The 27,010-nt window shown below is 36.4% G+C and overlaps 2 protein-coding genes across 2 annotated transcripts in view; one reads left to right on the forward strand and one right to left on the reverse strand.

Annotated features, from left to right (window-relative positions):
- UBE3D (ubiquitin protein ligase E3D) overlaps positions 1 to 27,010 on the reverse strand; it is a 261,385-nt gene that overhangs the window by 46,916 nt on the left and 187,459 nt on the right. The window lies entirely within an intron of this gene.
- Positions 12,919 to 13,527, forward strand: LOC102513045 (60S acidic ribosomal protein P1). Its single transcript, XM_006175505.3, has one exon. The coding sequence runs from the start codon at positions 13,147 to 13,149 to the stop codon at positions 13,489 to 13,491; it is 345 nt and encodes a 114-aa protein (XP_006175567.1). The 5' UTR covers positions 12,919 to 13,146; the 3' UTR covers positions 13,492 to 13,527.

Below are 27,010 nucleotides of genomic sequence, written 5' to 3' on the forward strand. Positions count from 1 at the left end.
ACATTCCAATAAGTGAGAAAGGGAAAACAGGTAGCCACATGGGAAAAGTATCCACACCTTGAACCAGGATCATTTCCAGATGGATTAAAATGTTAAAAGTAAAATATTAAATATAAAAAATACCTAGTGAAATGCCATGGGGGAAGTATTTTTTATGAGTTAAAATTTTCCAAGTTTGACACAAAATCCAGAGGTCATAAAATATTAATAATTTAACATATACAAATTTCCACATGACGAAGCCAAAATACAAAGAAAAAATGGTAAAAAAAAATTTCACTCATATCCCAAATGGCTGATGTTACTAAGTTAAAAGGACCCCCTACAATTCAATATGTAAAAGGCCAACACATCAATTTTAAAAGGTTATGAATAGTTTGCAGGAGTAAAAATAAAAATGGCTCTTGAAAACATGAAAAGATACTAAACCTCACTCTTAAAAATGCTAAATAAAACAACGTTGAGCTTACATTTTCCACTTACGTTGGCAAAGATCAAAAATGATAACACACTGGCCTGGCAAGGATGAGGGAAGAGGCATTCTCATGCACTTCTGCTGGGAGGTTAAATTCATAAAACCATTATGGAGGACTATTTAACAATATCATAATTATAAAAGGTTTTACCTCTAACCCAGCAATTCCACTTCTAGAAATATATCACACAGATAGATATAAACTGGAAAATCTATGTGGTTTGTTTAAAGGCAACCCTAGTCACATAAAATCAGCAAACATTTTGAAACAATCAGAATGGATAATAACAGGAGAATGGTGAAATAAACTTTGATACATCCATATAGTAGAATGAGAAAGAATAATAATGTACTGAAAAGAATACACTGAAATGGAATGAATGTACTGAAATGAATATACTGAAATGTTAAGAAAGAGAAGGAGGGAAGGAGGGGGAAAGTGGTGTAGAATAGTGTGTAGAAAGTCAGGGTTGGGAAATGGACACGCATGTTAGTTTATATACATGTATACAGAAACTATCTATGGAGGGATACATAAGAAATATTTTTAGCTTCTCAACTGGAAGACAATGGTGGAAGAGAGGCTTGCCATTCACTATATAACCAAAAGATGTCTTTTGATTTTTTTTTTAATCTTGTTTTAAGTTTATAGGTTGGATTTGGCCTGTGGTTGCTAGTTTGAAGTTTCTTCAAAAATTATTAGGCCAGAAGTGATCAATTCCTATCATAAAATTACTAGCTTTTTGTCTAAATGTATCTGTCTAAATGCATATAATATTTGCATCGTGCAGTCAACCTCATGCAATATCACAGTTATTATAATATAAGCACTGTAATTCCTAGTTCTCCAAATTCTAAGTCCATTATAAAAACTAAGTATTTTATGCACCCCTATGTTCGCTGCAGCATTATTTACAATAGCCAAGATACAGAAGCAACCTGTGTCCATTAACAGATAAATATATAAAGGAGATGTTATATATATCATATGTATATATATGAATATTACTCAGCGATAAAAAATAATGAATTCTTGCAATTTGCGACAATACAGATGGACCTAGAGGGTATTATTCTAAGTGAAATAAGATAGATATAGAAAGACAGATACCATGTGATTTCACTTGTATGTGGAATCTAAAACACAAAACAAATGAATAAACATAGCAAAACAGAAACAGACTTGCAGATACAGAGAACAAACTGTTTTTTGTCATGGCGGGAGCTTGGGGGGATGAGGGAATGCATGGAATAGGTTAGAGTGATTAAAAGGTACAAGTTTCTAGTTATAAAATAAATAACTCACAAGTATGTAATATAAAGCATAGAGAATATAGTCAATAATATTGTAATAACTTTGTATGGTGACAATTGGCAACTAGACTTATCATCATGATCATGTGTAAGGTATAAAAATATCAAATCACTATGTTGCACACCTAAATCTAACATAATATTATGAGGCAATTATATCAATTTAATACAAGTAAGAAAAGAAAAAAATAAGAAAAGAAACTCAAGGAAGAGAAAAAGGAAAGAGAACTGGGGTTTATTTTTAATTTACTCTATTTCTCAAGAGGGAGGCATGCTACATATGCTCATATTTGGAGAAGAGTTTAAAAGCATAAAAGTTGATAAATAGTAATCAGATAAAAAGAAAGAAACTAATCACATCTGACAGCATAATCCCAGAAGAATTTTTTTCTTTTTTTATCAGAAGGGTTAAGAAAAAAAATCACCAGTATCGATTCCCAAATTGCTCTATAGATTCAAATCTCTTTTTTCAGTTTCTGAATGATCTGAATTTCTCAGATTTGGAGGCTTTTATACCTTCCCATAATGTTTATATTGCCAACCCACACATTTTCTTGTATACATATCACTCCAAATTAAATCTGTAACTGGTTTTGACCAAACTGATTCCTCCTATTTCAAGAATTATTTAGTGACACATTTATGGAACTTAATGAAAATGGTATCTACACAACCATCTCATTTTAAAGTTTACTTTCCCAAAAGGCTACTTCAGCCTCTCACTATCTAAACTGAAATTATGCAGTCTTTATTGGACTGTTTATCTATATACTCTGAGCCATTATTTTATATAAAGGTTTTGGGTAAAAGAAGAAGCATGCTTTTATGAACCTTGCCCTTTAATTAGTGTAACCTCCTTGGGGACTGATGGTCTGACTTCATAGCAAGTATTAGAATGGATCTAAGCAACAGTGCTAAAATTAAACATTCCTTCCAAATGTTTCAGGCAATCCTAAGCCGTGAAATGCCCGCCAACCCCCTGAGAAGATCAATAGAGCAACCACTGGGCATATAAAGCAGAACCGCCCACTGGAAAGTCCAGTTAATGAAAATCCTCAATGGGCAACAGGTCTGCAAGATAAGCACGTTCTTACAGAAGAATGGATTCCCTTTAACTCTGCTTCTAACTCCAGAGAATGGTCCAGCGAGCAATTAGACCAGCAAAAACTAACACCCACCAGCCTTAAACTGATTAGCTATCTTCCCACAAACAAGATTAGAGTTCTTGTCTTTAGGAATCACTAGAGTACTGATATTAAACACAAGCATTCAAGGGTCATCTTGAGTCACAAGGCTTTTTTTTTTTTTTTTTTTTTTTAAGAAATTCAACTCAGAACAGCCAACATTTGGATTGGCTTTTGTAGAAAAAGCAATTTGTCTTTTACTGACCAGCACATTTATCCAAGTCTTTTAGCTTCCTTCATTAAATTTAATGCACATGTATCACACATTATTTTTAAGAGGAAAGACACTCAACTGTTACAGATTCTTCCTAATAAATCCATCAATACAGTGGGATACGCTGTATCTACTTTGCAATTCTACACGAGGCTAGAATCTTTCAACAGCAAGTTATTTATCTTACTAACAATCTATCAAAATAAATATCTCCTAAGGTAGACTATTATTAAACATTTTTCACAGCTGAAATTCCCCAACCCCCTTAGGCAGAATTAATAGCTCTTTTCTTGGACATATATCATAATCCTTCTCAACTAATGGGTGCTGTTACTGATGGATATTTTATTACCACCAGATGGGGACCCCCTTGAAGGTAGAGAATAGGTCTGATTCAGATCTAAATAAGTCCCAATGACTTTCACAGGGCCTCCCACATTAGAGATGAATGAAAAATGAAAACTTGTAGCCAGAGGTTCACAGTCCTCTGTCGTCTACTTAATCCTCATAGCACTGCTGGACTGGGGGTGGCAGGGCAGAGAGAGGTGGGGTGTTGAAGCACTTAACTTATTTCTCCTGAGTTCCTATTAATCCCATAGCCCTAGTTCTCCTTTTCTCTTTAATTCTATTGCTATTTTGACTCCCAGATTTACTATATAACTCTTTTGAATGTAGCAGTTGCTATACAGAATGGAAATTTAGACGCATGACAGTGCAGTGCAACAACAGGCAGCCCGTGGCACTGAAATTACCTCGCGGCACCTGAGGCCCCTGTTGGGGACACACTCTCACCCTGTCCACTGCATAGCCCTCTTCCGTTTCTCTCTTGCACAGCTTCTCCTCTGTCCCTTCTTCTGGTTCTACTCTGCTACGATCTTTTCTTCCCCATCCTCCTCTTTGCAATTCCCTGCTTGTGCTTAGAGTAGCCCATGAGCTAGGACTATTGCTGAGTGGGGCTGGGAAATGGCCCGCAGAGCATTGCCGCTCTTCTTTCATTCGCCCAGAACAAAAATCTCTCATTGATTTTTAAGACTCTTATCTGCAACCCCCAAATCCTAAAACAGGGCTAGAGACAGCCACCACCAGTTAGTACGAGTAGGCATGGAAGCTGAAATTTGTTTGCAAAATCTAGGGCATTTTTATTCTCTTGGCAGTAGAAAGTATTAACTTATTTAGGCCTTAGTACGGAACTGTCCAAAAAAAGCTTTCATTTTTTGCCTTAACACGCCCCCACCCTTCACTTCCATCCTGACGGACCACAAGTGACTCTTCTGGATCACTGAGTTTAATGTGATGAAGAGATAGCATCCTGGCCCAGTAAGAAAAAGTGCTGTAATGCACTGGCAATGTCTTGCTAAGAAACCAAGAATAGAAAGTGGCAACATACATGCTGGATATTTTCTGCATTTGCCCTCCTCTCTTGTCTAGTAAATTACTATTCCAATATCCTCAATGTAATCATCAGGGCTTGCAAAATTTATTTAATTCACTCCAACAATTAACTGAACTTGAGTTCAAGTTAATTAATTACAATTGACTATGAGCCGGTTCTATGCTAGACACCAGACATGTAAAGATAACTAAACACAGTCCTTAATGCCAGGCCACAAATAGAGTCCAGCTTCTAACAACTACAGTATTTCATCTGTGCTTCAGTAAAACCAACCAGTAGGCAACATTATTCATGATCTTGCAGTTTAAAGGAATGGCTTGGCTTGCACAGAATCATACTTTTAATTAAACCATGAAATCTTAAGCTTGGATTTCCAAAAGCCTAAACCAGTCACAAATATTTCAAAAGTTCTCCCTAAATATTGTTTCATTTGAAAGGGGCTTAGGGTCCATGATGTAAGTTCAAATGAAAGTGAGAATTTGTGCGTTAGATTCACATAGTACATGATACTGGTGACAATCGCTGAAATCAGGACAAGCCCACAGAAAACAATAGACTGAAACAATATAGTTCTGCACAAGTATGAATACAGTTGACCTTTGAACAATTCAGGAAGGTTAATGGTGCCAACCACACACAAAGTCGAAAATCTGCCTATAACTTGTAAGCGGCTCTCCTACGCCTGGCTCCTCTGTATCCTGGGTTTGGCGTCCATGGATTTGATCAACCACAGATGGTGTAGTACTGTAGTATTTACCATAGAAAAAATATCTGCCTCTAAGTGGACCCATGCAGTTCAAACCCATGTTGTTCAAGGGTCAACTGTATACACCAGGCCTGGACTAACTTTCCATAATAATCAATCCAGGGTGAGGTGTGACAAACGTAGAAATTGTGACATTGACACAGCCATGATGGGAGTAACAACTAAGCACCATCTGTGCTAAAACGTTGTTGCCCTTCAAGAGGCAGAACTGGTCAACCTGAGACTGGGTGCAGTGGCAGGGCAGAGTACAGGTCAGAATGGACTATACATACACTTTAGTCTTCAGAGTTAAATCATCTTCCGCGGTCAGGGTATCCTTCCTCTCTGTGAATCATCCTGGCGGTTTCAAACCCAGAATCCTCCTCCCACGCATTAGGCTGCTGCTCGTTTTTAGATCTCAAACCCTGCTTATGACAGTATAGCCTCTGACATCTAAATCAGCAAATTTGGGGTTTTGTCTATTTACTTGAGTTTAATTTGTAAGCTTCAGAAAAGTCTCCTAACTTAAGTTTTTAACTAGATACATGCAGTGTGTGTGTGTGTGTATATATATATATATATATATATATATATATATATATATATATATATATATATATATATATATATATATATACTGTTTATATATATATATATATATATATATATACTGTTAATATATATATATACTGTTAATATATATATTTGTTAATCTGATACATTCTAATATGAAATTGGGAGATAGTGTGTTTTCCCCCAAAACAGCCAAAATGAATCCACAAACAGGCTTATTTTCAGCTGTTGCTCTGTACTTACAAGGTGAGGCGGGAGTTCTTCAATCACCTCCCCACCCTCACCCACTTCATAAGAACAGAACGGATCCACAGGACAAAGCATTTCTCAAGAGGCAGCCCATAGACCACCTGCCCCAAAATCGACCTAGGAAACATTAATATGCAGGTTCATAGGCTCCAACCAGGAACGACTAAAGGCCCATAAATCTGCATTTTAACAAAATCACCAGTCGATTCATAAAGAAACTGAAGCGTAAGAACCCCTTCCATTCTAGGGTAACCGATCCATGGGAAACGGCTTCTCCCATCTAGTTCTTAAAGGCATCTATAATACAGCAGCAAAACTAGTCACATTGTGCAAAGTTCAGATCACTGGAAATTTACCCCAGGTTGGCATGAGGCCCCACCATCAGCGTGATGGGTCCAGAATCATCCTGTTCCCTGATACACTGGGGACACAGAGGCCGCGGACGTCTGCCTACTTTGATTCTACGACTATTTGCAGACTGGGCATAGATCTTCAAGCCTCAGCGGACCTCTGGCAGCAGGTCCCGCCCCTCCTAGGACTGGCCAAGCTGCTGTAGCTCCGTCCTAGCACCTCTGGCCACCTGCCTTGCTATTTATTGATGGATATTCCTGGCTCCAGAAGGGCAGTTCCCAAAGTGAGTCACCAAGGGCTTTTTGCAGCATCTCCGGCCGGTGCCACTCAAAGCTGAGCCCCCATAATTCCTCCTGCCCTCTTCAATCAATAGCAGACACAACAAAACTCAAACCAGGCAAGTTTAAATTTCAAACATGGCCGCGGAAGGAAAGCACACAGTACCCTGATTCCCCAGGTCCTTTTTAAGAAAGACAAGCTCAGAGATAAATACAGAAAATCATTTTCTTGCTATTTTCCAATAGCTAACCTTTAACTTTGTTTAACTTCAATAACTGCCTGAGTTGAGACTCCTTTTAAAACCAGGTTCAAGTTAAAGACTAAGTTCCCTGTTTGATTTTATGCAAGATAGATTTCCTTTGCCGACACCTCAAAAAAGCAATCATTTTGATTCAGGCACACTTATTCCACATCACGCATTTTAACACCAATACAGAAGAGCCCCCGTGCTAATGCTGGTGTAGCATGGAAATACCTGAGTTTGTGCATTTCCAAAGTCTCTGTAAGCCTCTTGGTAGTCATGTTCTGCTGCTAGCAAACATACTTTCCTGGGCAGATCCAGAACAGGATTTTGTACTGAGATCTTAATTTGTATAGAACTGTACTTGAAAGATCTATAGCCAATGAAAGAATTTAAAAAGTTACCGACAAAAGTGACTAGAATTTAGTGGACAAGTGTCATTCTGTAGTGAAAGAAGGTAGATTCTGTTGGGTGAACTGAGAGTTTCCTTCCAGCACTGAAACTGTGATTTGCCTAATATGGCAGAGGCTGTTGGCACCCTGCTTTCTCTGTCAGCAGTCAGGATCCCCAGACAGGCCCACAACTGCCCACAGCAAGCACCTGTGCCTCTCCACCTGCCTGATGGTCTTCTCTGGCCACAGGAGCACACAGTTTATGCATGGGTAAGAGGCAGGTGCTGGGGAGTTAGTGCCTGCAAACAAGCTCTCAGCCAATAACACAGGAAGTTAGATACCAGCCAGCTTCTCACCCTCAGACAGCTAAACCCTGAGAGGCATTTTACACTATCCCCCAGAAGCAGGTACCCTGCCGACACTTCCCCTCTCCCTGACATCCTCACCCTCCTTTGCATTCAAATTCTTGTCTCGGGGTATAATTTCCAGCAGAGACCATCCTAATGCCCAGGCCCCAAAACTATGGCCAAAAGGGAAAATCAAGCTGGTTTCGTTTTAGTTTTTTTTTTTTTTTTTTTTTTTAAGACAAATATATTGGATCATGTCATGGGAACACAGAGGAAGAAGTCAACAGTTCTGTCTCAAACAGTGTGAGGGGTGTTCACCCAGGTCTTAACAAGTGCCAAGTTTTCAGAATCTTTCTCTCAATTAATACTAGGGAGTTATTAAGAATTGAAGAACACGTATCAGTCAGGCTCAAAACTAATTCAATGAGCTTTGAGGTAAAACTGAAAAAAGCAGCCAAATTTCCTCAAAAGCAGCATTCGGGATCCTCGCTCTATGAGGGCAAAGCATCCCAACCCTTCAGGTGTCTTCAGAATTAGTGTTCGGGCTGAAGAAGCCTGATATCTCTATTTAGTTCACTGTATTTCAGCTTTGCTTTAACCAAGACACTTTTACAATGACATTTCATTCAGCTGGTGCTGGAGTAATCTTAGAAAACTTGCTTTAAAGCTTGAGTTTTTATGTTTTCTTTTTAATAGGTAGTATTTGATAACACTTTAGTCCAGTGACAATATTCAATTTTTATTAAATAGGTTTTACAGGTTTTCAAAACAAAGGCTTATTTCTCTTCCATTGTTATATTGATGGATACATAAAGACATGAAAAGAGGATTTTAAATTTGAGCCTTCGCTCCACTGACTCTGAGGTCACTCAAAAGATTAATTCAGGATGAAAAATGTAGTAATACGGTGTATTGGTACAACTTTTTCCCCAAGGAAACATTTTAAGTATCTTAAAAATAGTCATTGCTGCAGCAACACAGACAGAAGAAAAACATATATCCGTGTTTTCCAGAGCAAACCAAGACACTAAGATTGCAAGTGAGCAAGTGAATTGCCTGAGACCGTTCGGAGTCAAAGAAGTGAAAACAGGCTGCAGGACCCTAATTCCAGATCATGTTGCCTAGATAAAAATTTGATTATTTAATCTCACTGCCAGACAGAGGTGGATTTACCCCCAGTGTAGGGAAGCTTCAACTTCAGGGCCCTACATGTGCATGCATCATTTCCAGAGCCCTGCGTAACCCTCTCATGTGGTGGCATGATTTTGTAAAATTTGCAAAAGTGCAGTCCTTCTTTTCTTTTTTTCCAAATGCAGGTTGTGTTTCTTTATTTTTTTTTTAAATTAAAGTATAGTCAGTTTACAATGTTGTGTCAATTTCTGGTGTACAGCATAATGTTTCAGTCATACATATACATACCTATATTCCTTTTCATATTCTTTTTCATTAAAGGTTACTACAAGATATTGAATATAGTTCCCTGTGCTATACATTAGAAACTTTTAGAAACTTGTTTATCTATTTTATATATAGCAGTTAGCATCTGCAAATCTTGAACTCCCAATTTATCCCTATCCACATTCTTCCCCACCAACAACCGTAAGTTTGTTTTCTATGCCTGTGAGTCTGTTTCTGTTTTGTAAATAAGTTCATTTGTGCCAAAAGGACAATTTTCTAACTGTAATTCATTAAGATCAATCTTCTAAAAAGGACCTCCCCAAATTTTATAAGCTTCAGATTCTACAAATTCAAAATTCTTTCTTCTGCTGAGTCTACATGAACATCAGCTATACTTCTCAGCTGAACACTTACCATACAACTCACAAACCCACCCAGAAGTTTTCTCTTCCCACAGAGACTTTTATTACAGCATTAGCTCAGGCCTCACAGCACTTCCCCAAATAATGACTTCACTAATCCATGGACCTCCAGAAAATATTTTACAATTATTCTGAACCTTTGTGAGAAACTTAGGAAGCTTTAGTGCATCAGTGAGCCGTTAACATCTGTGGGTTCCTACTGAGATCTGAGGTTTAAATCAATTAGTGGTAACCAGGACTCTCTGCAATGGGCTTTCATAGAGAACAAGCATATGCTAATGTTTTAAATTAAAAATGTACTCTCCTGGAGAGAATGTCTGTCCACACAGCATTCTTCTTCTTTGGCCCACGTAATTCTTATTGCATTTTGCACTCCAAGAGTGATTATGGGACTCATGGAAACAATGAATCCCCAAAGAAAATATTTCTTTATAAGAAACCATAACTCTTTGAATCCCATCATTTTGTGGACTTTTAATCATGGAGCTCTTTTATCTTTGTTTTTTATAAACCCTTGCTGCTCATTCTTCATTCTCTACTCCCAAATCCCAACCAAAGTACCAGATAAAAAGAGATGAGCCCTAACTTAATAGCAGGGCACCCTGATGCTACCATGCTTCCAGGCTGAAGGGAAGACCTGGAGAGGAGCTGACAACTCACCCTAGTCTTCAACTCTTGATATTGTAACTAATGTTGCCAAGTGTGCCTGCACAGGTTTCATTAATAATAATCATGCTAATATTTACTGAGCTCAGATGATAAACCAGGCACTACACTAAGCACTTGTCATGCATTGCCTCATTTGAGCAGACCAATGACTCTAGAAGTAGGTACTCATTAACATCCCCATTATACAGATAAGGAAACTGAAGCACAACAAGGTTAAGTTACTTGCACAGAATTACGTTTTGTTTGACCATCTTCTTTCTCACCTGAGGACTCAGTCCAAGCCTCTCTCACCGTAGATTTAGACATGTGACTCATGCTGCCCAGTGAAAGAATCCCATCCTTCTGGCCATGATGATCAATTCAGGGATGGACATTGTATTAGCTTTCTATTACTATATGATAAGCTACCACACACTTAGATGCTTGAGGTAACACCAATTTATGAGCTCACAGTTCTGCAGGTCGTAAGTCCAAACAAAACACGTCTATATTCTCTGCTCAGAGTTACAAAGCAAAAATCAAGGTGTTGGCCAGCTCAATTCTCATCTAGAGGCTCTGCGGGGAAAATTTACTTCTAGAATCATTCTTGTTAGCAGAATTTAATTCCTTGCTTTTGCAGGACTGAGTTCTCCACTCCTTGCTGGCTAATAGCCACGGGCCACTCTCAGATCCTGGAGGCTGTCTGCAATCCTTGCCACACGAACCTCATCATCTTCAAATTGGCACTGATGTGTTGAATATTTTCATACTTCAAATCTCTGATATCACCATCTCTGACCACTACACCCAGATTTAAAGAGTTCTTGTGGTTATAATAGGCCCATCCAGACATTCTCCCTATCTTAAGATCACTGATTTGGGACCTTAGTTATGTCTGTAAAATCCCTCAACACCTAGATAAGTGCATGGTATAATAACTGGGAACAGGTATATACATCAGGGCCTGGGAATTTTCAGATCCATCTTGGAATTTTGATATATAAGCCAAGCTAGGCCAGTCAGAATCCTCTAAACATGGGAGCATTCTCTCCACTCTGGGTTCACTAACTGTATACACAACATACACCTAGAGCTGTACAATGGAGAGAATGCCTGCAAATGGAGTTAAATTGTAGGAAGAAAAACTGAGAGGGAAGGAGAGGTTGCTGGTAAAATTAATTGAATATCTGGATACAGGTATCTGCTAGCTTAAGTTGGCATCTGTTATTTGCAAACAGTTCTAACCAACATACTCTGAAGCCCAAGCTCTTAACTATGGAATTTTTCTCTGTGTTAATGGAGGCACAATACAAAAAGATGTAAACTGTGACACCAGTAACATAAAGTGTGTTTGCATATGTGTGTATGTGTGTAGGGGGCAGTAAAAGTGTTGAGTTTTTGTATGTGATTGAGGTTATGTTATTATCAGCTTAAAGCAGACTGTTAAAACTAGAGGATGTTTTATGGAAGCCTCATAGTAACCACACAGAAAATACCTACAGAAGACACACAAAAAGAAAGCAAGAGAAAAGCAAAAGAAAAAGGAATCAAAGCATATCACTATAAAACATCAATGAAACACATAGGAAGATAGCAAGAGAGGAAAAGAGGAACAAAAGAACTACCAGACAGACAGAAATTGCAATAGAATTCCTTCCCTCTCAATATTTACTTTAGACATAAATGGATTAAACTCCCCAATCAAAAAACATAGAGTGGCTGAATGGATAAAATACAAGACTCAACGACATGCTTTCTACAAGAGACCCACTTTATATTTAAGGACACACATGGGCTGAAAATGAGGCAATGGAAAAAGATATTCCATGCAAACAGTAAACAAAAGAGGGAGAAGTAGTTATACTTATATCAGACAAAATAGACTTTAAATTAAAAATGGACCCAAGAGACAAAGAAGGACATTATATAATGTCAAAAGGATTAATTTGTCAGGAAGACATAACAATTATATATACCCCCAACATCAGAACACCTAAATATATAAAACAAGCATTGACAGAACTGAAGGGGAAAACAGTGATACAATAATAGTAGGAGAGTTCAGTACACCACTATTAACAATGGAGAAAACATTCAGACAGAAAATCAATAAGGAAACAGCAGTCTTGAACACTACAGACCAAATGACCCAACAGACATACACAGAACATTTCACCTAATAGTAGCAGAACACACATTCTTCTCAAGCACACACACAACATTATTCAGGATAGATCACATGTTAGACATCTAACAAGTCTTACCAAATTTAAGAACACTGAAATCATACCAAGTATCTTCTCTGACCACAGTAGTATGAAATTAGAAATCAATAACAGGAGGATAATTAGAAAATTCAAAGACATGTGGAAATTTAACAGCACACTCCTGACGAAACAATGGGTCACAGAAGTCAAAAAGGAAATCAGAAAGTGTCTTGAGACAAATGAAAACAAATATACAACATCTCAAGCCTTATGGTATGAGACAAAAATAGTCCCAAGAGGGAGGTTTATAGCAATAAATGTACACATTGAAAAAGATGTATCTCAAAAACACCCCTAACTTTACACCTTATGCAAGTAGAAAAATAGAATAAACTAAGCCCAAAGTTAGCAGAAGGAAGGAAATAAGAAAAATTAGAGCAGAAATAAACACAATGGAGACTAGAAAAACAATAGAAAAATCAACAAAACTAAGAGCTAGTTTAAAAAACAAATAATGTTAACAACCGCTTAGCTAGAATAAGAAAAAAAGAAGACACAAATAAATGAAATCAAAAGTGAGTAAGACCCTTTCCTCAGCTGTTGCCAAGGTACTCGGTCCTTCTGAGGAGGCTAAGGCCATGTTGGGGTGAGGCCCTCACTCATCTGGCAACTAACACTGTGCCTGGCAGCACCCACCTGGAACTCTCCCAAGCCATGGCCTCGGTCTCCGAGCTCACCTGCATCTACTCGGCCCTGATCCTGCACGACGATGAGGTGACGGTCACAGAGGATAAGATCAATGCCCTCATTAAAGCAGCTGGTGTAAATGTTGAACCTTTCTGGCCAGGTTTGTTTACAAAGGCTCTGGCCAACATCAACATCGGGAGCCTTCTCTGCAACGCAGGGGCTGGTGGACCTGCCCCAGCAGCTGGTACTGCACCAGCAGGAGGTCATGACCCCTCTCCCACTGCTGCCCCAGCTGAGGAGAAGAAAGTGAAAGCAAAGAAAGAAGAATCTGAGGAGAATGATGATGACATGGGCTTTGCTCTTTTTGACTAAACCTCTTTATTAACACATTCAATAAAAGGCTGAGCTCTTAACTGCTGTTGATCTTGCTAATAAAAAAAAAAAGTGAATAAGGAGACATTATAACTGATGCCAGAAAAATATAAAGGATCATAAAAATTAGTATGAATAATTATATGACAACAAACTGGATAACCTAGAAGAAATAAATTCCTAGACACATACAATTTACCAAGACTAAATCACGATGAAATAGAAAATCTAACTAGAACAATTAAGAGTAAGAAGATTGAATCAACAACCAAATCCTCCTAAAAAAGAAAACCTCAAGATTAAATGGCTTCAAGGATGAATTCCACCAAACATTTAAAGAAAAATTAACACCAGTCCTTCTCAAATTCTTTCAAAACATTGAAAAGGAGGGCATACTTCCAAACTCATTTCATGAGGCCAGCACTATCCAAATATTAAAGCCAGATAAAAATACTACAAGAAAAAAAATTATAGGCCTGATGAACACACATGCAAAATTCTCAATAAATGTTACTAATTCAAGTTCAGCAACATATTAAAAGGATCATACACCGTGATCAAGCAGAACTTACGCCTGGGATGCAAGGATGGTCCAACATCTGCAAATCAATCAATCTGAAAAACCACATTAACAGAATGAATGATAGAAATCATATTATCATTTCAGGAGATGCAGAAAGAGCTTGTGACTAAATTCAATATTCATTCATGATTGAAACTCATAACAAATTAGGAACAGAAAAAAGTACACCTCAATATAGTAAAGATCATATATGACCTGGCCCACAGCTAACATCATGCTCAACAGTAAAAACATGAAAGTTCTTTAAGATCAGGAACAAGACAAGGTTGCCCACTTTTTCCATTCTATTCAACATAGTCTTAGCCAGAACATTTAGACAAGAAAAAGAAATAAAAGGCATTCAAAGATGGAAAGGAAGAAGTAAAATTATCCCTGTTCACAGATGATATGATTTTAATGTAGAAAACTGTGAAGTTCCCACACTCAAAAAGTTGTTAGAACTAATAAATGAATTCAGTAAAGTTGTAGGACACAAAAATCAACATACAAAAATCAGTTGTTTTTCTATACACTAACAACAAACTATCTGAAAAGCAAATTAAGAAGACAATCCCCTTTACAATCACATTTTAAAAAAAAGAATAAAATACTTAGAAATATACTTAACCAAGGATGTGAAAGACTTGTACACTGAAAACTACAAAACATTGATGAAAAAAATTGAAAACACAAATCAGTGGGAAGACTTCTGTGTTCATATGTTGGAAGAACAGAGACTGTTTAAAATTCTGCCCAAAGCAATCTACAGACCAATGCTGTCCACATGAAAATGTCAAAGGCACTTTGTTACAGAAATTTAAAAAAATTTTAAATCTCATTTGGAACCACAAAAGCTTCAGAGGCGCTAAAGCGATCTTGAGAAAGAAGAACAAAGCTGGAGGCATCACACTTTCTGATTTTAAAATATATTACAAAGCTACAGTACTTCAAACTGTATAGCATAAAAACAGACATATAGGCCAATGGAGTAGAATAGAGAGCCTAGAAATAAGCCCAAGTATAAATGGTCAACTGATATTGATATAGTGCCAAAAATACACAAGAGGGGAAGAATAATCTCTTCAACAAATGGTGTTGGGAAAACTGAAGATCTACATGCAAAAGAATGAAATTGGATACTTATCTTACACCATACACAGAAATCAACTCCTAATGGATTAAAGATTTAAATATAAGACCTGAAATTATACGACATATAGAAGACAACACCTTGACATTGGTCTTTGCAGTGATTTCTTGGGTCTGACACCAAAACAACAGGCAACAAAAACAAAAACAGATAAGTGAAGCTACATCAAACTAAAAAGCTTCTTCATGGAAAAAAAAAAAAACAACAGAGTGAAAAGTTAGTCTCCAGAATGGCAGAATTATTTGGAAACCTTACATCTGATAAGGGGTTAATATCAAAATATATAAGAAACTCCTGCAACTCAATAGCAAAAAAAAAAAAAAAAATTAAAAAATTAAAAAAACCCTCATTTAAAACTGGGTAGAGGACCTGAATAGACATTTCTTCAAAGAAGGTGTACAAATGGCCAACAGGTAAATAAAAAGGTGTTCAACATCACTAATTATCAGAAAATGCAAATGAAAACCACAGTGGAATATCACCTCACACCAGTTAGGATGGTTATTATAAAAAAGATAAGAGATAACAACATCCTGTTGGTAACAGTGTGGAGAAATTGGAACCCCTGTGAACTGTTGGTGGGAATGTAAAATAGTGCAGCTGCTATGGCAAATAGTATGGCGGGTCCTCGAAAAATTAAAAATAGAACTACCATATGATCCAGCAATCTCACTTCTGTGTATATGTCCATGAGATTGAAATCAGCATCTCAAAGAGGTATCTGCACTCCCACGTTCATTGTAGCATTACTTCACAGTAGCCAAGATATGAAACAACCCAAATGTTCACTAGCAGGTGAATGGATAAAGAAAATGTGTATACAGTCAAAGAAATATTACTCAGCCTTTAAAAAGAAGGAAATGTTTCTGCATGCAACAACGTAGATGAATCCAGAGAAAATCACTAAAATTAAATACAAAATGGAGACCAGACTTAATTCCTCGAGCAGACAAAACTATTTAAGCCATTTAAATCAAAGTTAATTTAGCTTATTCCGCAAAAAAAGTGAAACTTAACTTGGGCCACTTTTTGTAAATGCTTCTGATAATCAGAAAAGAAACTTAAGTTATCTTCCTAAAATGGTGTAAGATACTCACTTGCAACCAGTCCCTTGCTGCCTGGAAACCTCCATTGTAATAATTAATCATTGTAAAGGTTAAACAACTTCCTCATTTTCACCTTCTAAGCCATCCTGTAACATCCTGCCCCTGAACTTCATATTAGTCTTTGAATTTGAAAGCTCCCAGTTTGTGAACTGTTCTTATATGCAAAATGAACTCTTACTAAATACTTTTTATTGATTTGGTGGTTTTAATTTTGCTATTTCTGGATTTTTGACATTATGTTAAGTGAAGTAAACCAATCACAGAAAGACAAGTACTGCATGATTCCACTTATCTCATATAAATGATATCTAAAACAGTCAAAATATTAGAGGCAGAAGATAGATTGGTTGCCAGAGGCTGGGGTAGGGGAAGATGGAGAGCTGCTGTTCAATGGCATGAAGTTTCAGTTATGCAACATGAATACATTCTAGAGATATCTTGTAAAACAATGCCCATGGTTAACAATACTGTGTTGTACACTTAAAATTTGTTGAGGGTTAATCTCATGTTCCTACCCCCCCCACACACACACACACACAACTTACAGTGTTGATGGATATGTCTGTTACCTTAATTGTGGTGTTGGTTCCATAGGTGTATGCATATGTCAAAACCTATCAAATAAGTACAAGCAGGGTTTTGGTTTTTTTTTTTAATATGGCAATTATACCTCAATAAAGGTGTTTTTTAAAAAGGTCCCAATGAAGGGAGTATGTTTCCCCACTGACTTCCATAATAAATCCAAAGGTACATCTATGAATATGGATTGATGAAGGCTTATTCCTCTTGAATGGAGTGTCTTACCCTCAGAGATTCTGATTTAATTGCTCTGCAGTGTTGTCCAAGCATCAGGATTTTTTAAAACTCCACAGATGATTTCAAAATGCAACCATGGTTGAGATTATCTGATATACATCAGTACTTCTCCAACATGAATAAATATACACGTAGCCTGAGGAATCTTGTTAAAATGCAGATTCTGATTTAGGATGTCTACAACGGGGCCAAAGAGTCTACATTTATAAAAAGCTTCAGAGGATGCAAAGGCTGCTCGTCTGTGACTTATTCTCGGAGTAGCAAGTCTCTAGTAGTTGGCAATCTATAACCAAAAGGGCAATTTGGATACAAGAAAAGTGGCTCCTGTAGAAAACATAAACAGTGCTTCTTTAGCCTTGGCTTCTGCAGGGTCTCTTTGCAGGGAAATCCATGAATGGGACTCCATCTTTCATGTTCTTTTTCCATAAACTTATCAAGCAACCACAACATTATTGATCTATTGTAGTGATCTAAGCAGATCATTGTTGGGATAGGAAGAGAACAACTTCCCTTTATGAGTAGAGGTACTCTGGAGTGGGAAAGAAGCATTCATCTTCTTTGTGCATTGCATCTGCAAGTGACAAGCTGTAAACAACAGGGGAACTCATTTGGCACATTCTCCCTGCAGCCATTTGTCAAGTGTCATAATTCTATGGGAAAAAAAAAGCCTTTGGGAAAGTATAATGAATGTATTCCTTACTATTGAATTTCTATTTTGCTGCTATCTCCATAGAGTCTCAGCTTATATCTGTATGGTAACATTATTTTGATGTTAATATCATTAAGCTTTTTGGAGAATTCTCATTTGATATACAAACAGAAGGTATTTTTGTAAAATAAAACACATATAACATTTCAGGATTTTCATTCTCCATAATGTTTGTTCCTAGAAATAACCGGAAGAGACATACTTCTCGTAGTTATACTGGTTTTAAGGTCGCTTTATGGCTATTTTTAACATCATAGAAGTATAAGTGCTGGTTTTAATTTTCATATTAGCAAACAGAAGATGTGCAAATGAAAGGATTAAATGTGATCTCAGGAGGTTTCTTCTAGTTCAGTGGTTCCCAAATGTTTTTGTCAGGAGACCCTTTTCCATCCTTAAAAATTGTTGAGGATACAAATTGCTTTTGTTTTTGTTGGTTATTTCTATTAATGTTTACTCTTTTAGAAACTAAAACTAAGTCATTTTATATATTCACTTAAATATTTAAAAATAACAATAGTATACCCATTACAAATCACCATAAATAATATATTAGGGGAGTATATTTTCCAAAATAAGAAAAATTTAGCAAACAGAGTATCATTGTTTTCTTACATTTTAATAAATCTCTTCTGAGTCTGTATTCCTGGTATTCACTATCAGGCAATTGTGAATATCCTTCTTTGATAGTACACCAAAACTCAGCAAGTGGTCACTTCTGAAAGGTTAACTGCAATATGGAATCAGAAACCTTATCAATAAACTTTCACTCTATGTTACATTAAAATCTATTGATCTAGCTTGCTCTTTGAATGGATCTTTTGCCCACACATGATTTTTTAATATTTGGAGCATATTGATTCGCTGAGTTATGGGGATCTTCCAAATGTTAACATATTTCATTATACAATATCAAAAAACCCATCAATTAATATCACCACCAATCTCATCAGAAAAGTTTTTACATAGTGGAAAGCTATCAAGCTCATGGTGGCAGATACATGTTTTTCAAAATTCAAATTTCCACTTGAAAGCTCAAGTTCTACCATTGGCAACAAATGACATCAGTTTGTTGAAGTGACAGGACCAATTCATTCATTTCTTTTTAAGTGTCAGCTAAATATTCATGCCTCAACACCACTTGTTTGTTAAATCATTTTTTCAAGTGAAAAGGAAACGTTTCCTTGTGTTCCAGGAAAAACATGGCTAGTTCAGCTACAAATCAAACGACTCTACAAGTCCTTTTCTTCAAAATAACTGTCCTAATTCACATGCAGTAGAAGTGTTTGTGCAGAGTTCCCACTTATCCACAGAGATTATTAAAAATATGTGTGCTTAACAGTCAAGATTTAATGATGTTAATAATTTTTACTACCCCAGTGAAGACATTATTAAGTAAACTGACTTCTGTTTGTTTTTTGTTGTTTTACTGCAAGTGTGTGATGGTGAAGAATACAATGGCCACTATTACCATTTGGAGCCACTCCCTTGATTTGGGTCAAGGCACCAGCGATTTTACCCACCACTGATATTGCACCATCATTATTTGACCACAGGAAATGTTCATTTATTTCTTGAAACTACCACTATCTTCTGCAACAGTGTTCCATGGAACACATTTGGAAAAAGCTGTATTATATACTCCCTTTAGTCCTTTCCTACTTCTAGATCTATGAAAGAATTTATGGTTCCATAAATCTACCATATTATCTCTTTGAATTGACATAAATTTAAGGGGTGGAGACATTTTTACCAATTTTCATTAGTCTTCCATGTTCTTTCCTATACTTTACAAATCAAGTTTTGACTTATGTCTCTAATACCTAACGCAGCACCTGGAATAAGAGTACATGTTTTGAAAATATTTATCTATTTATACTTTAGTATTTTAAAAAGAGGATGTAAGGCATTTTACCAACACACACAATATGATAAATGCATTTTAAAAATCTGATCAAGCAAAACTGTGCAACATGAACAATTTATAGGAAGAGAGTCAAAAATTTGACTTAGAACTTCCTCACGGTCAAAACATTTAAATCTCATTCAGTTAGAAAATCCACATTATGAACTTAGGTTTTAAAAAGAATTGGGCAGAAGAGAAGTCAGGGTCATAGAAAGTGGCCCCCATTCACATCCAGAGGTAGGCTGAGGCAGTTTAATAAATATTAGATACAGATTTTTGTTTCAATTGATGGCTGGTAAAATATTACTTCTCTTTAATTTTATTATTTCACTCATTTTATTTTTATTCACTAATTTTAATAAAATCTACTCTTTTTTAAAAAATAAAATCTACTTAGGATTAGAACTGTGAGGAGCCAAATTGTCCAATAAGTGTTCAAGGGAATGATGCTGTCTCATTTACTGACCAAGTTTAAATTTCTCTAATTTTTTACTATGAAAACTCCAGAATCATAATAGCAACACATGTTGATCATTCTAGAAGGATTAAATGTAAGTAAATCTAAATGTATTTGTTACTCTATTAATTTATTTATTCAGGAAATATTTATTGAGTACTTCTATGTACAAAACCACTGGGTGTGAGGTATAAGCACCTACATGTTTCCTCAGAGTTAGGTATCCAGATGTTTTAACTCATACAAATACTTTTTCCCAAAATATAAAAATATTTGAGAAGTAGCTAAGAGCAGTCAACTTTTGCATTTACTAGGGACCAACTTTGACTATTATACACAGAGCTTGAGTAAGAGCTCATATTAAGCAGATCATGGTGATTATTTTGGAATGTATAGAACTTTTGATTTAATATGTTGTATACCAGGAACTAATACAGTGTTATAGATCAATTATACTTCAAAAATAAACAAACAAGTCCATAGAAAAAGAAATCAGATTTGTGGTTACCAGAGGCAGGGCCTGGGGGAGGGGCAATTGGATGAAGTTATTCAAAAGGTAGAAACTTCCAGTTATAAGACCAGTAAGTACTATGGATGTAACGTACCACATGATCAACATAATCAGCACTGCTGTGTGTTACATATGAAAGTTGTTAAGAAGGTAAATCCTAAGAGTTCCCATCACAAAGGAAAATTTTTTTTCTATTTCCCTAATTTTGTATCTATATGAGAGGATGGATGTTCACTAAACTTACTGGATTATCATTTTATGGTGTATGTAAGTCAGATATTTTATGCTGTATACCTGAAATTTATGCAATACTATATTTCAATTATAGCTCAATAAAAATGGAAGAAAAAAACTATCAATTAATTATTTAAAAATCTCCAGATCTGTCAGCTAACCAACCAAGGAGGATTTACAACAAAGAACCTTAAGAACATGTCTTACTTGTCCTGAGTAGCATTTTGAGGGCTGGAAGGAATTATGTATTTCAAGGATGCACCCAAAATGCCTCAAGAATTACATTTCTTACCACAAATGGGCGTCAAAAAAAATGATGACAGATGACTTGTAGAATTTTGTGATTCGCAATGAACAATCTATTTGAACAGTAATAAAATTCAGGCAGAATGAGACCTGCTGAAATTCTCTAATAATCATTAGAAACCCCTCTGTCATTTTTAGTATGATGTGTTCCAGACACCAACCAAATCTCCAGAAACCCAATAAAATTGATGTTAATATCACCATTTTACTGATAAAGAAATGGAAAAATCAGTGAAGTTAAATAACTTGCTACAGGTCACACAGCCAAAAAACAGAAGAGGTAGGACACAATTACATGTCTGATTTTAAGGTCCATGCTTGTAAATGCTATGCAGCCTCACCTTTTAAAAATTTATTTATATTCTGCCAATTTCTGAAGAGGATTTGAGGTGGCTCCCAATAAAGAAATAAAATAATAAAGTTATTACGACAATGGTAAAAGTAGTTCCAAACAAAAGAGATCATTATACCAAAGATCCCAATTAAAATCTGATTCCCTAGACAGCCCTCAGAGAAGAAAGGAAACATACATTGTATATTTCTCTCTGTATGATAAAAGGAAATAGAGCAGTAATTTGAGAGTTATCAAGTTTCCTATCACTAACTTCAAAGGAAATGGTTAGAGGATAAGGCATTGAACAAAATTTCTTCCGTACACAGCTTTACAGATCTGCTGTACAGCACTGGGCCTAGAGTTAATAATACCATATTGGGTAATTAAAATTTTGCTAAGAGAATAAATATCATATTAAATGTTGTTACCATAAAATAAAAAAATAAATCTATATGTGATAAAAACAAGTCAATTTATTAGAAAATAAAGATAAAATAATGGAGAAAAACCATTGTGTGACTATTACTAAGATCAATCCTCAGAAAATGTTGAGGATGTAATGTCAAATCACAGTCCTATGAAGGAATTTCTATGAGTACATAATTTTTTAGTGATATGGCATAATACAGGTATAAATCTCAGAGTATATGGAAGTGGTTGTTTAAAAGGTCCTTTAGATGGAACTTGCATACTGCCTTTGAAATATTAACTACTATAAGAATTGCTTTCTCACCATAAACAACCAGAAAACCAGACAAAATAGAAGAAACAACTATTTTCAGCCATTGGACATCAAGCAGTCCAGAACTGTGACCCCAAAGAGAGGAACAAGTCATGAGGACCCTACAATCACCCCAGCTTGCTAGCTGAAAGCAGTTTCCAGGGTGTAGTATCAGGAGGGGAACCCCAACAGTCTAGTAGTCACACTGATCATACTGGAAGCTCTACTCAGTGCTGTGAGTTGAAAAAAAGAAAAAGGCATATATATAGAAAGGAAAAGAAGAAACTCAATATTTTTATTCATAGATGAAATGAATATCTAGGTAGAAAATCCTAAGGAATCCACTAAACAGTTACTAGGGCTAAATTTAGCAAGGTCACAGGATAAAAAGTCAATATTTTTTAAACTATATTTCTATAGTTTATAATTAACAGCAGAAATTGGAACTTAAAAATACATTACAGTCACACACAAAAAATGAAATACTTAGAGATAAATTTATCAAAATATGATCAAGACTCATACACTGAAGGCTATAACATTTCTGAGAGAAATGGAAGAAGGCCCAAGTATATGGTGAGAGAATTGTGTTTATTGATTGGAAGACTCAATGTTATTAAGTGTCAATTTTGCTCAAATTGAACTCTAGATTCAATGAAATTATAATCAAAATCCCACTTTTTAAAAAAATTTTGATAAAAATTGATGAGTCAGTTCTCAGATTTACTATCTGGAAATGCAAAGAATCTAGGACAGCTGAACGACTTTGAAAAAGAACAATATTGGAGGGTTTTTAGTGCCTAATTCTGGGACACACTAGTAATTAAGGTGGTGGTGTGGTACTGACACAGAAAAAACAAAGAGAACAATGAAATTGAATACAAAGTCCAGAAATGGAGCCACATGTATGTGGCCAATTGATTATTTTTCCTGCCAAAGTGCAAAGGTAATTCAACAGAGAAAATATAGTTATAGCAACAAATAGTGCTAAAACAATTCAATATGAAAAAAAAATCTCAAACTTTACTATGTACAATTAATGTGAAATGAATCAGAGACCTAAACACTAAAGCTAGAACTAAAACAATTCTAAAAGAGAACATAGGAGTCAAATTTTATGATCTTTTATTAGGCAAATACTTCTTGCACAGGATATGAAAAGCATGAATCATAAAAGAAATAACTGACTTCCTTTAGTAATCTGTAAAGCAGATCTACTAGTGATAAACTGCTTTCATTTACATGTATCTGGGAATGTCTTAATTTCACCTTCATTCTTAAAGGGTAGTTTTAGCCAATATCAAATTTTTGGTTGACAATTTTTTTTCTTATATATAAATGGTCTGATGAGATGATCATTCACTGAGATAAGAGAAGACCAGGTTTGGGGATGGTATGTGGCCAGATTCTAAGGTCAGGGTTAGATATGTTGAGTCTAAGTTATGTTTCAGGTACCCAAGAGAAGTCAGTGAGCAGTCAGACATATTGGACTGTAATCAGAAGAGAGATCTTGAATGAAAATATAAACTGCCAATCATCTGGTCATCCACAGGAACTAAACCACAGTTCTATCTAGATTCCTTAGGGAAGGAATACAGCATGAGAAAAAAGTGCAGAGGGGGTAGAGAGCAAGCCCAGGACTGTGCTTTGATGGAGATGAATTTGTGTAAAGAACACAGAATAACTGGCCAGAAAATGTAAGATGGAAACAGAAGGATAAAAGAGGATAGCAGGACAGCTGAGAGGCGAAATCATTTTAAAAGGAGGCTGTGGTCATCAGAGTCAGATTAGGTTACTGAGTTCCAAGATTATCCATTGAATTCAGCTACATGGAAGCCATCAGGACCTTCACAGAAAGTATTCAGGTGGATTGAAGAGGACATAAGTTAGACTGTAATGGTTTTGAGAGGAGTAAAGAATGGAGCAATGATTATAGACAAATCTTCCAGAAATTTGGTTGTAAACGGGGAGAAGAGAAATAGAACAAAGCTTATGAGGATATGTGAATTTATTTTACCTAGCAGAGACTTAAGCATAACTGTGCATAGATATGATCCATCATTGTAGTGGAGGTAAAGATTGTGATTCAGGTCCCAAAATCATCAACAAATGAAAGAGACCCAGAAGCTTCTAGATGACATGAACCATTAGAGAGGGTGGGTGATAGGGCTGAATAGAATGGCCCTAAAGAAAAAGTCTTTTCTTGTAAGAGAGTAAGGGAGTACTAAGTTGAAAGAAGCAAGGAGAACATCAATTCCGTCACCAATACTCATGTATGAAATGTGAGTGGTAAAAGAATAAAAAGCATCACTTTGAGATGGCTACAAGGAATGCCCTGTCCTTGGGGAAGAGCCTGATTTATGTTAAGGCAAGAGGTTCTTGGGAAAATTGAGAAGAGGCTATGATATATGGGCATCTGTCTATTAGACTGTGAGAGCCTTGAGATCAAGGATTATGTCTACATCAACAAAATAGTATAGACCTACAATTCTAAAGTTTTAGTATATATCAGAATCACCTAGAGGGCTGGTTAAAACATAGATTTTTTTTTTTTTGGTCCCATCCTTAGAACTTCTCATTTAGTAGACCTCAGATGAGCTCATGGATATGCATTTCCAGTAAGTTCCCAGGTGATGTTCATGTTGCCAATCTGGAAAACACACCCTAAAAATCACTTAATTTTTGAGGAATCTCCATACAAGATCAAGCTATTCTACTTCTGGATATTTATCTGAAGAATATGAAAATACTAATTTGATAAGATACGTGTACCCCAGTGTCTATAGCAGCATTATTTACAATAGCCAAGACATGGAAGAAACCTAAGTGTCCATCAACAGATGACTGGATAAAGAAGATGTGATACATATATACAATGGACTACTCAGTCATAAAAATAAACAAAATCTTGCCATTTGCAACAAAATGGATGGGCCTTGAGAGTATTATGCTGAATGAAATAAGTCAGATGGAGAAAGACAAATACCATATGATTTCACTTGTATGTAGAATATAATAAACAAACAAACAAACAAAAACAAACACATAGATACAGAGAACAGAGTAGTGGTTACCAGAGAGGAAGGGAAGGGTATGATTACAGATGAAAATTAAACCTTTGGTAGTGAGTATGCAGTAATGTATACAGAAGTCAAAATATAATGTTGTACAGATAAAACACAAAAAATAATTTTTTTTTAATTAGCACTAAAAAAAACTTGGATAGTCTATGGTGTGATAACAAACAAACCCTGATATCTCAATAGCTTAATAAATCAAAAGTCCAACTGGGCATTCTCTTCTAAGCAGAAACTCAGGAATCCAGGTTACTTCTACCTTGTAGTGATGCCAGTTGGTACATGTGGCCTCCAAGGTCACACAGGAATGAAAAAAACCTAGAGTCATGCGATATGTTTTCAAGGGTTATATCTGAATGAGGTTTACCTCATTTCTGCTCAGATCTCATTGGTAAGAACTTAGTCACGTGGTCCAAACATAATAGAAAGGGAGTTTTGAAAATGTAAAGACGAATATGGATGTTTTGTGAGCATAAACAATCTCTGTCAGAGCATCTTCTGTCTCTCACCTCAGCAGAGAGAACGATACCAATCAAGATCTGGAGCTCAATATATGCTGATGGCTCAATAAATGGAGTTGACTGAAACCGGGTTTTAGTTTTCCCTTAGACAGACAAAGCTCCCCTTATAACGAACTGTTGTTACCCACACACAGCCTTCAACACACACACGAATCAGAATCTTCTCTGAGTTAGCTTTTCTGACCTTGCCAGGTTCAATTTTGTGTTACTACACTTGGGACATTCGTAGATTGAAGTGATATGAACACATTGAGAGGGAAAAGAAAATTACACTGATGAAAAAAACCAATGCTGTCTCATGTTCACTCCCCTCTGCTGTGAATTCAGCCATGTGAGGCAGAGTATTTAGTTCAACAAGCAGCCTCCTTTTTGAGAAGGTGATGCCCTTGGGATGCTTCACTTTCCAGATTACTTTCAAGGCCTTTATTATATTTGAGGACCGGTGATGGCTGAGTGACAGGAGAGCTGACAGTTCTATTAGCTGTAGAAGCGGGACAGGTCAATCAAGACTTCACATCTGTAGGTAAAGAGCTGAGTTTCCGAAGGCAACCCAGATTCCAGCAGGATGAGCTGCGGTGTCTTTTTATAAGATGAAATGGGCTCTTGAAGGCTGCTTTTACACTCTAGGATCCTCCAGCACCACTTGAGTGTTAGTCCTGTTTCAAACTTGCCCTGCCAGCCTTTGGGAGAATCTAGTGTGGAGTACAGAAATACAAACTGGGAGGGAGAGCGCAGTTTTCTAGTGTCCAGAGAGCATACCTCATCCTCAACTACTTGGGGTCTTTCAGGAAGGAAGACCCTGTGATGAGTACTTAAGATAAGGAGACCTTCATTTTGGTTTCAATCTGTGAAGAAAGAGGTCATTTTTTTTTGGAGGGGGAGGGAAGTAGGTTTATTTATTAATGGAGGTACCGGGGATTGAACCCAGAACCTTGTGCATGCTAAGCACATGCTCTACCACTGAGCCATACCTTCCCCCAAAGAAGTCATGTTTTAATAATGTATGTCTTATTTTTCATCTCCAGTTGAAGCACAAGTCTCACAATGTTAAAAAGTTACTTTGTTCAAAAAGCACAACTATTGGGGAGAAGATGAGAAAACTCTGAGAAAAA

Source organism: Camelus ferus, chromosome 8 (assembly GCF_009834535.1).
Source record: "Camelus ferus isolate YT-003-E chromosome 8, BCGSAC_Cfer_1.0, whole genome shotgun sequence".
NCBI lineage: Eukaryota > Metazoa > Chordata > Mammalia > Artiodactyla > Camelidae > Camelus > Camelus ferus.

Bases quoted from the DNA above. Each gene is read 5' to 3' on its own strand.
- LOC102513045 (XM_006175505.3), top strand. From the start codon at position 13,147: ATGGCCTCGGTCTCCGAGCTCACCTGCATCTACTCGGCCCTGATCCTG.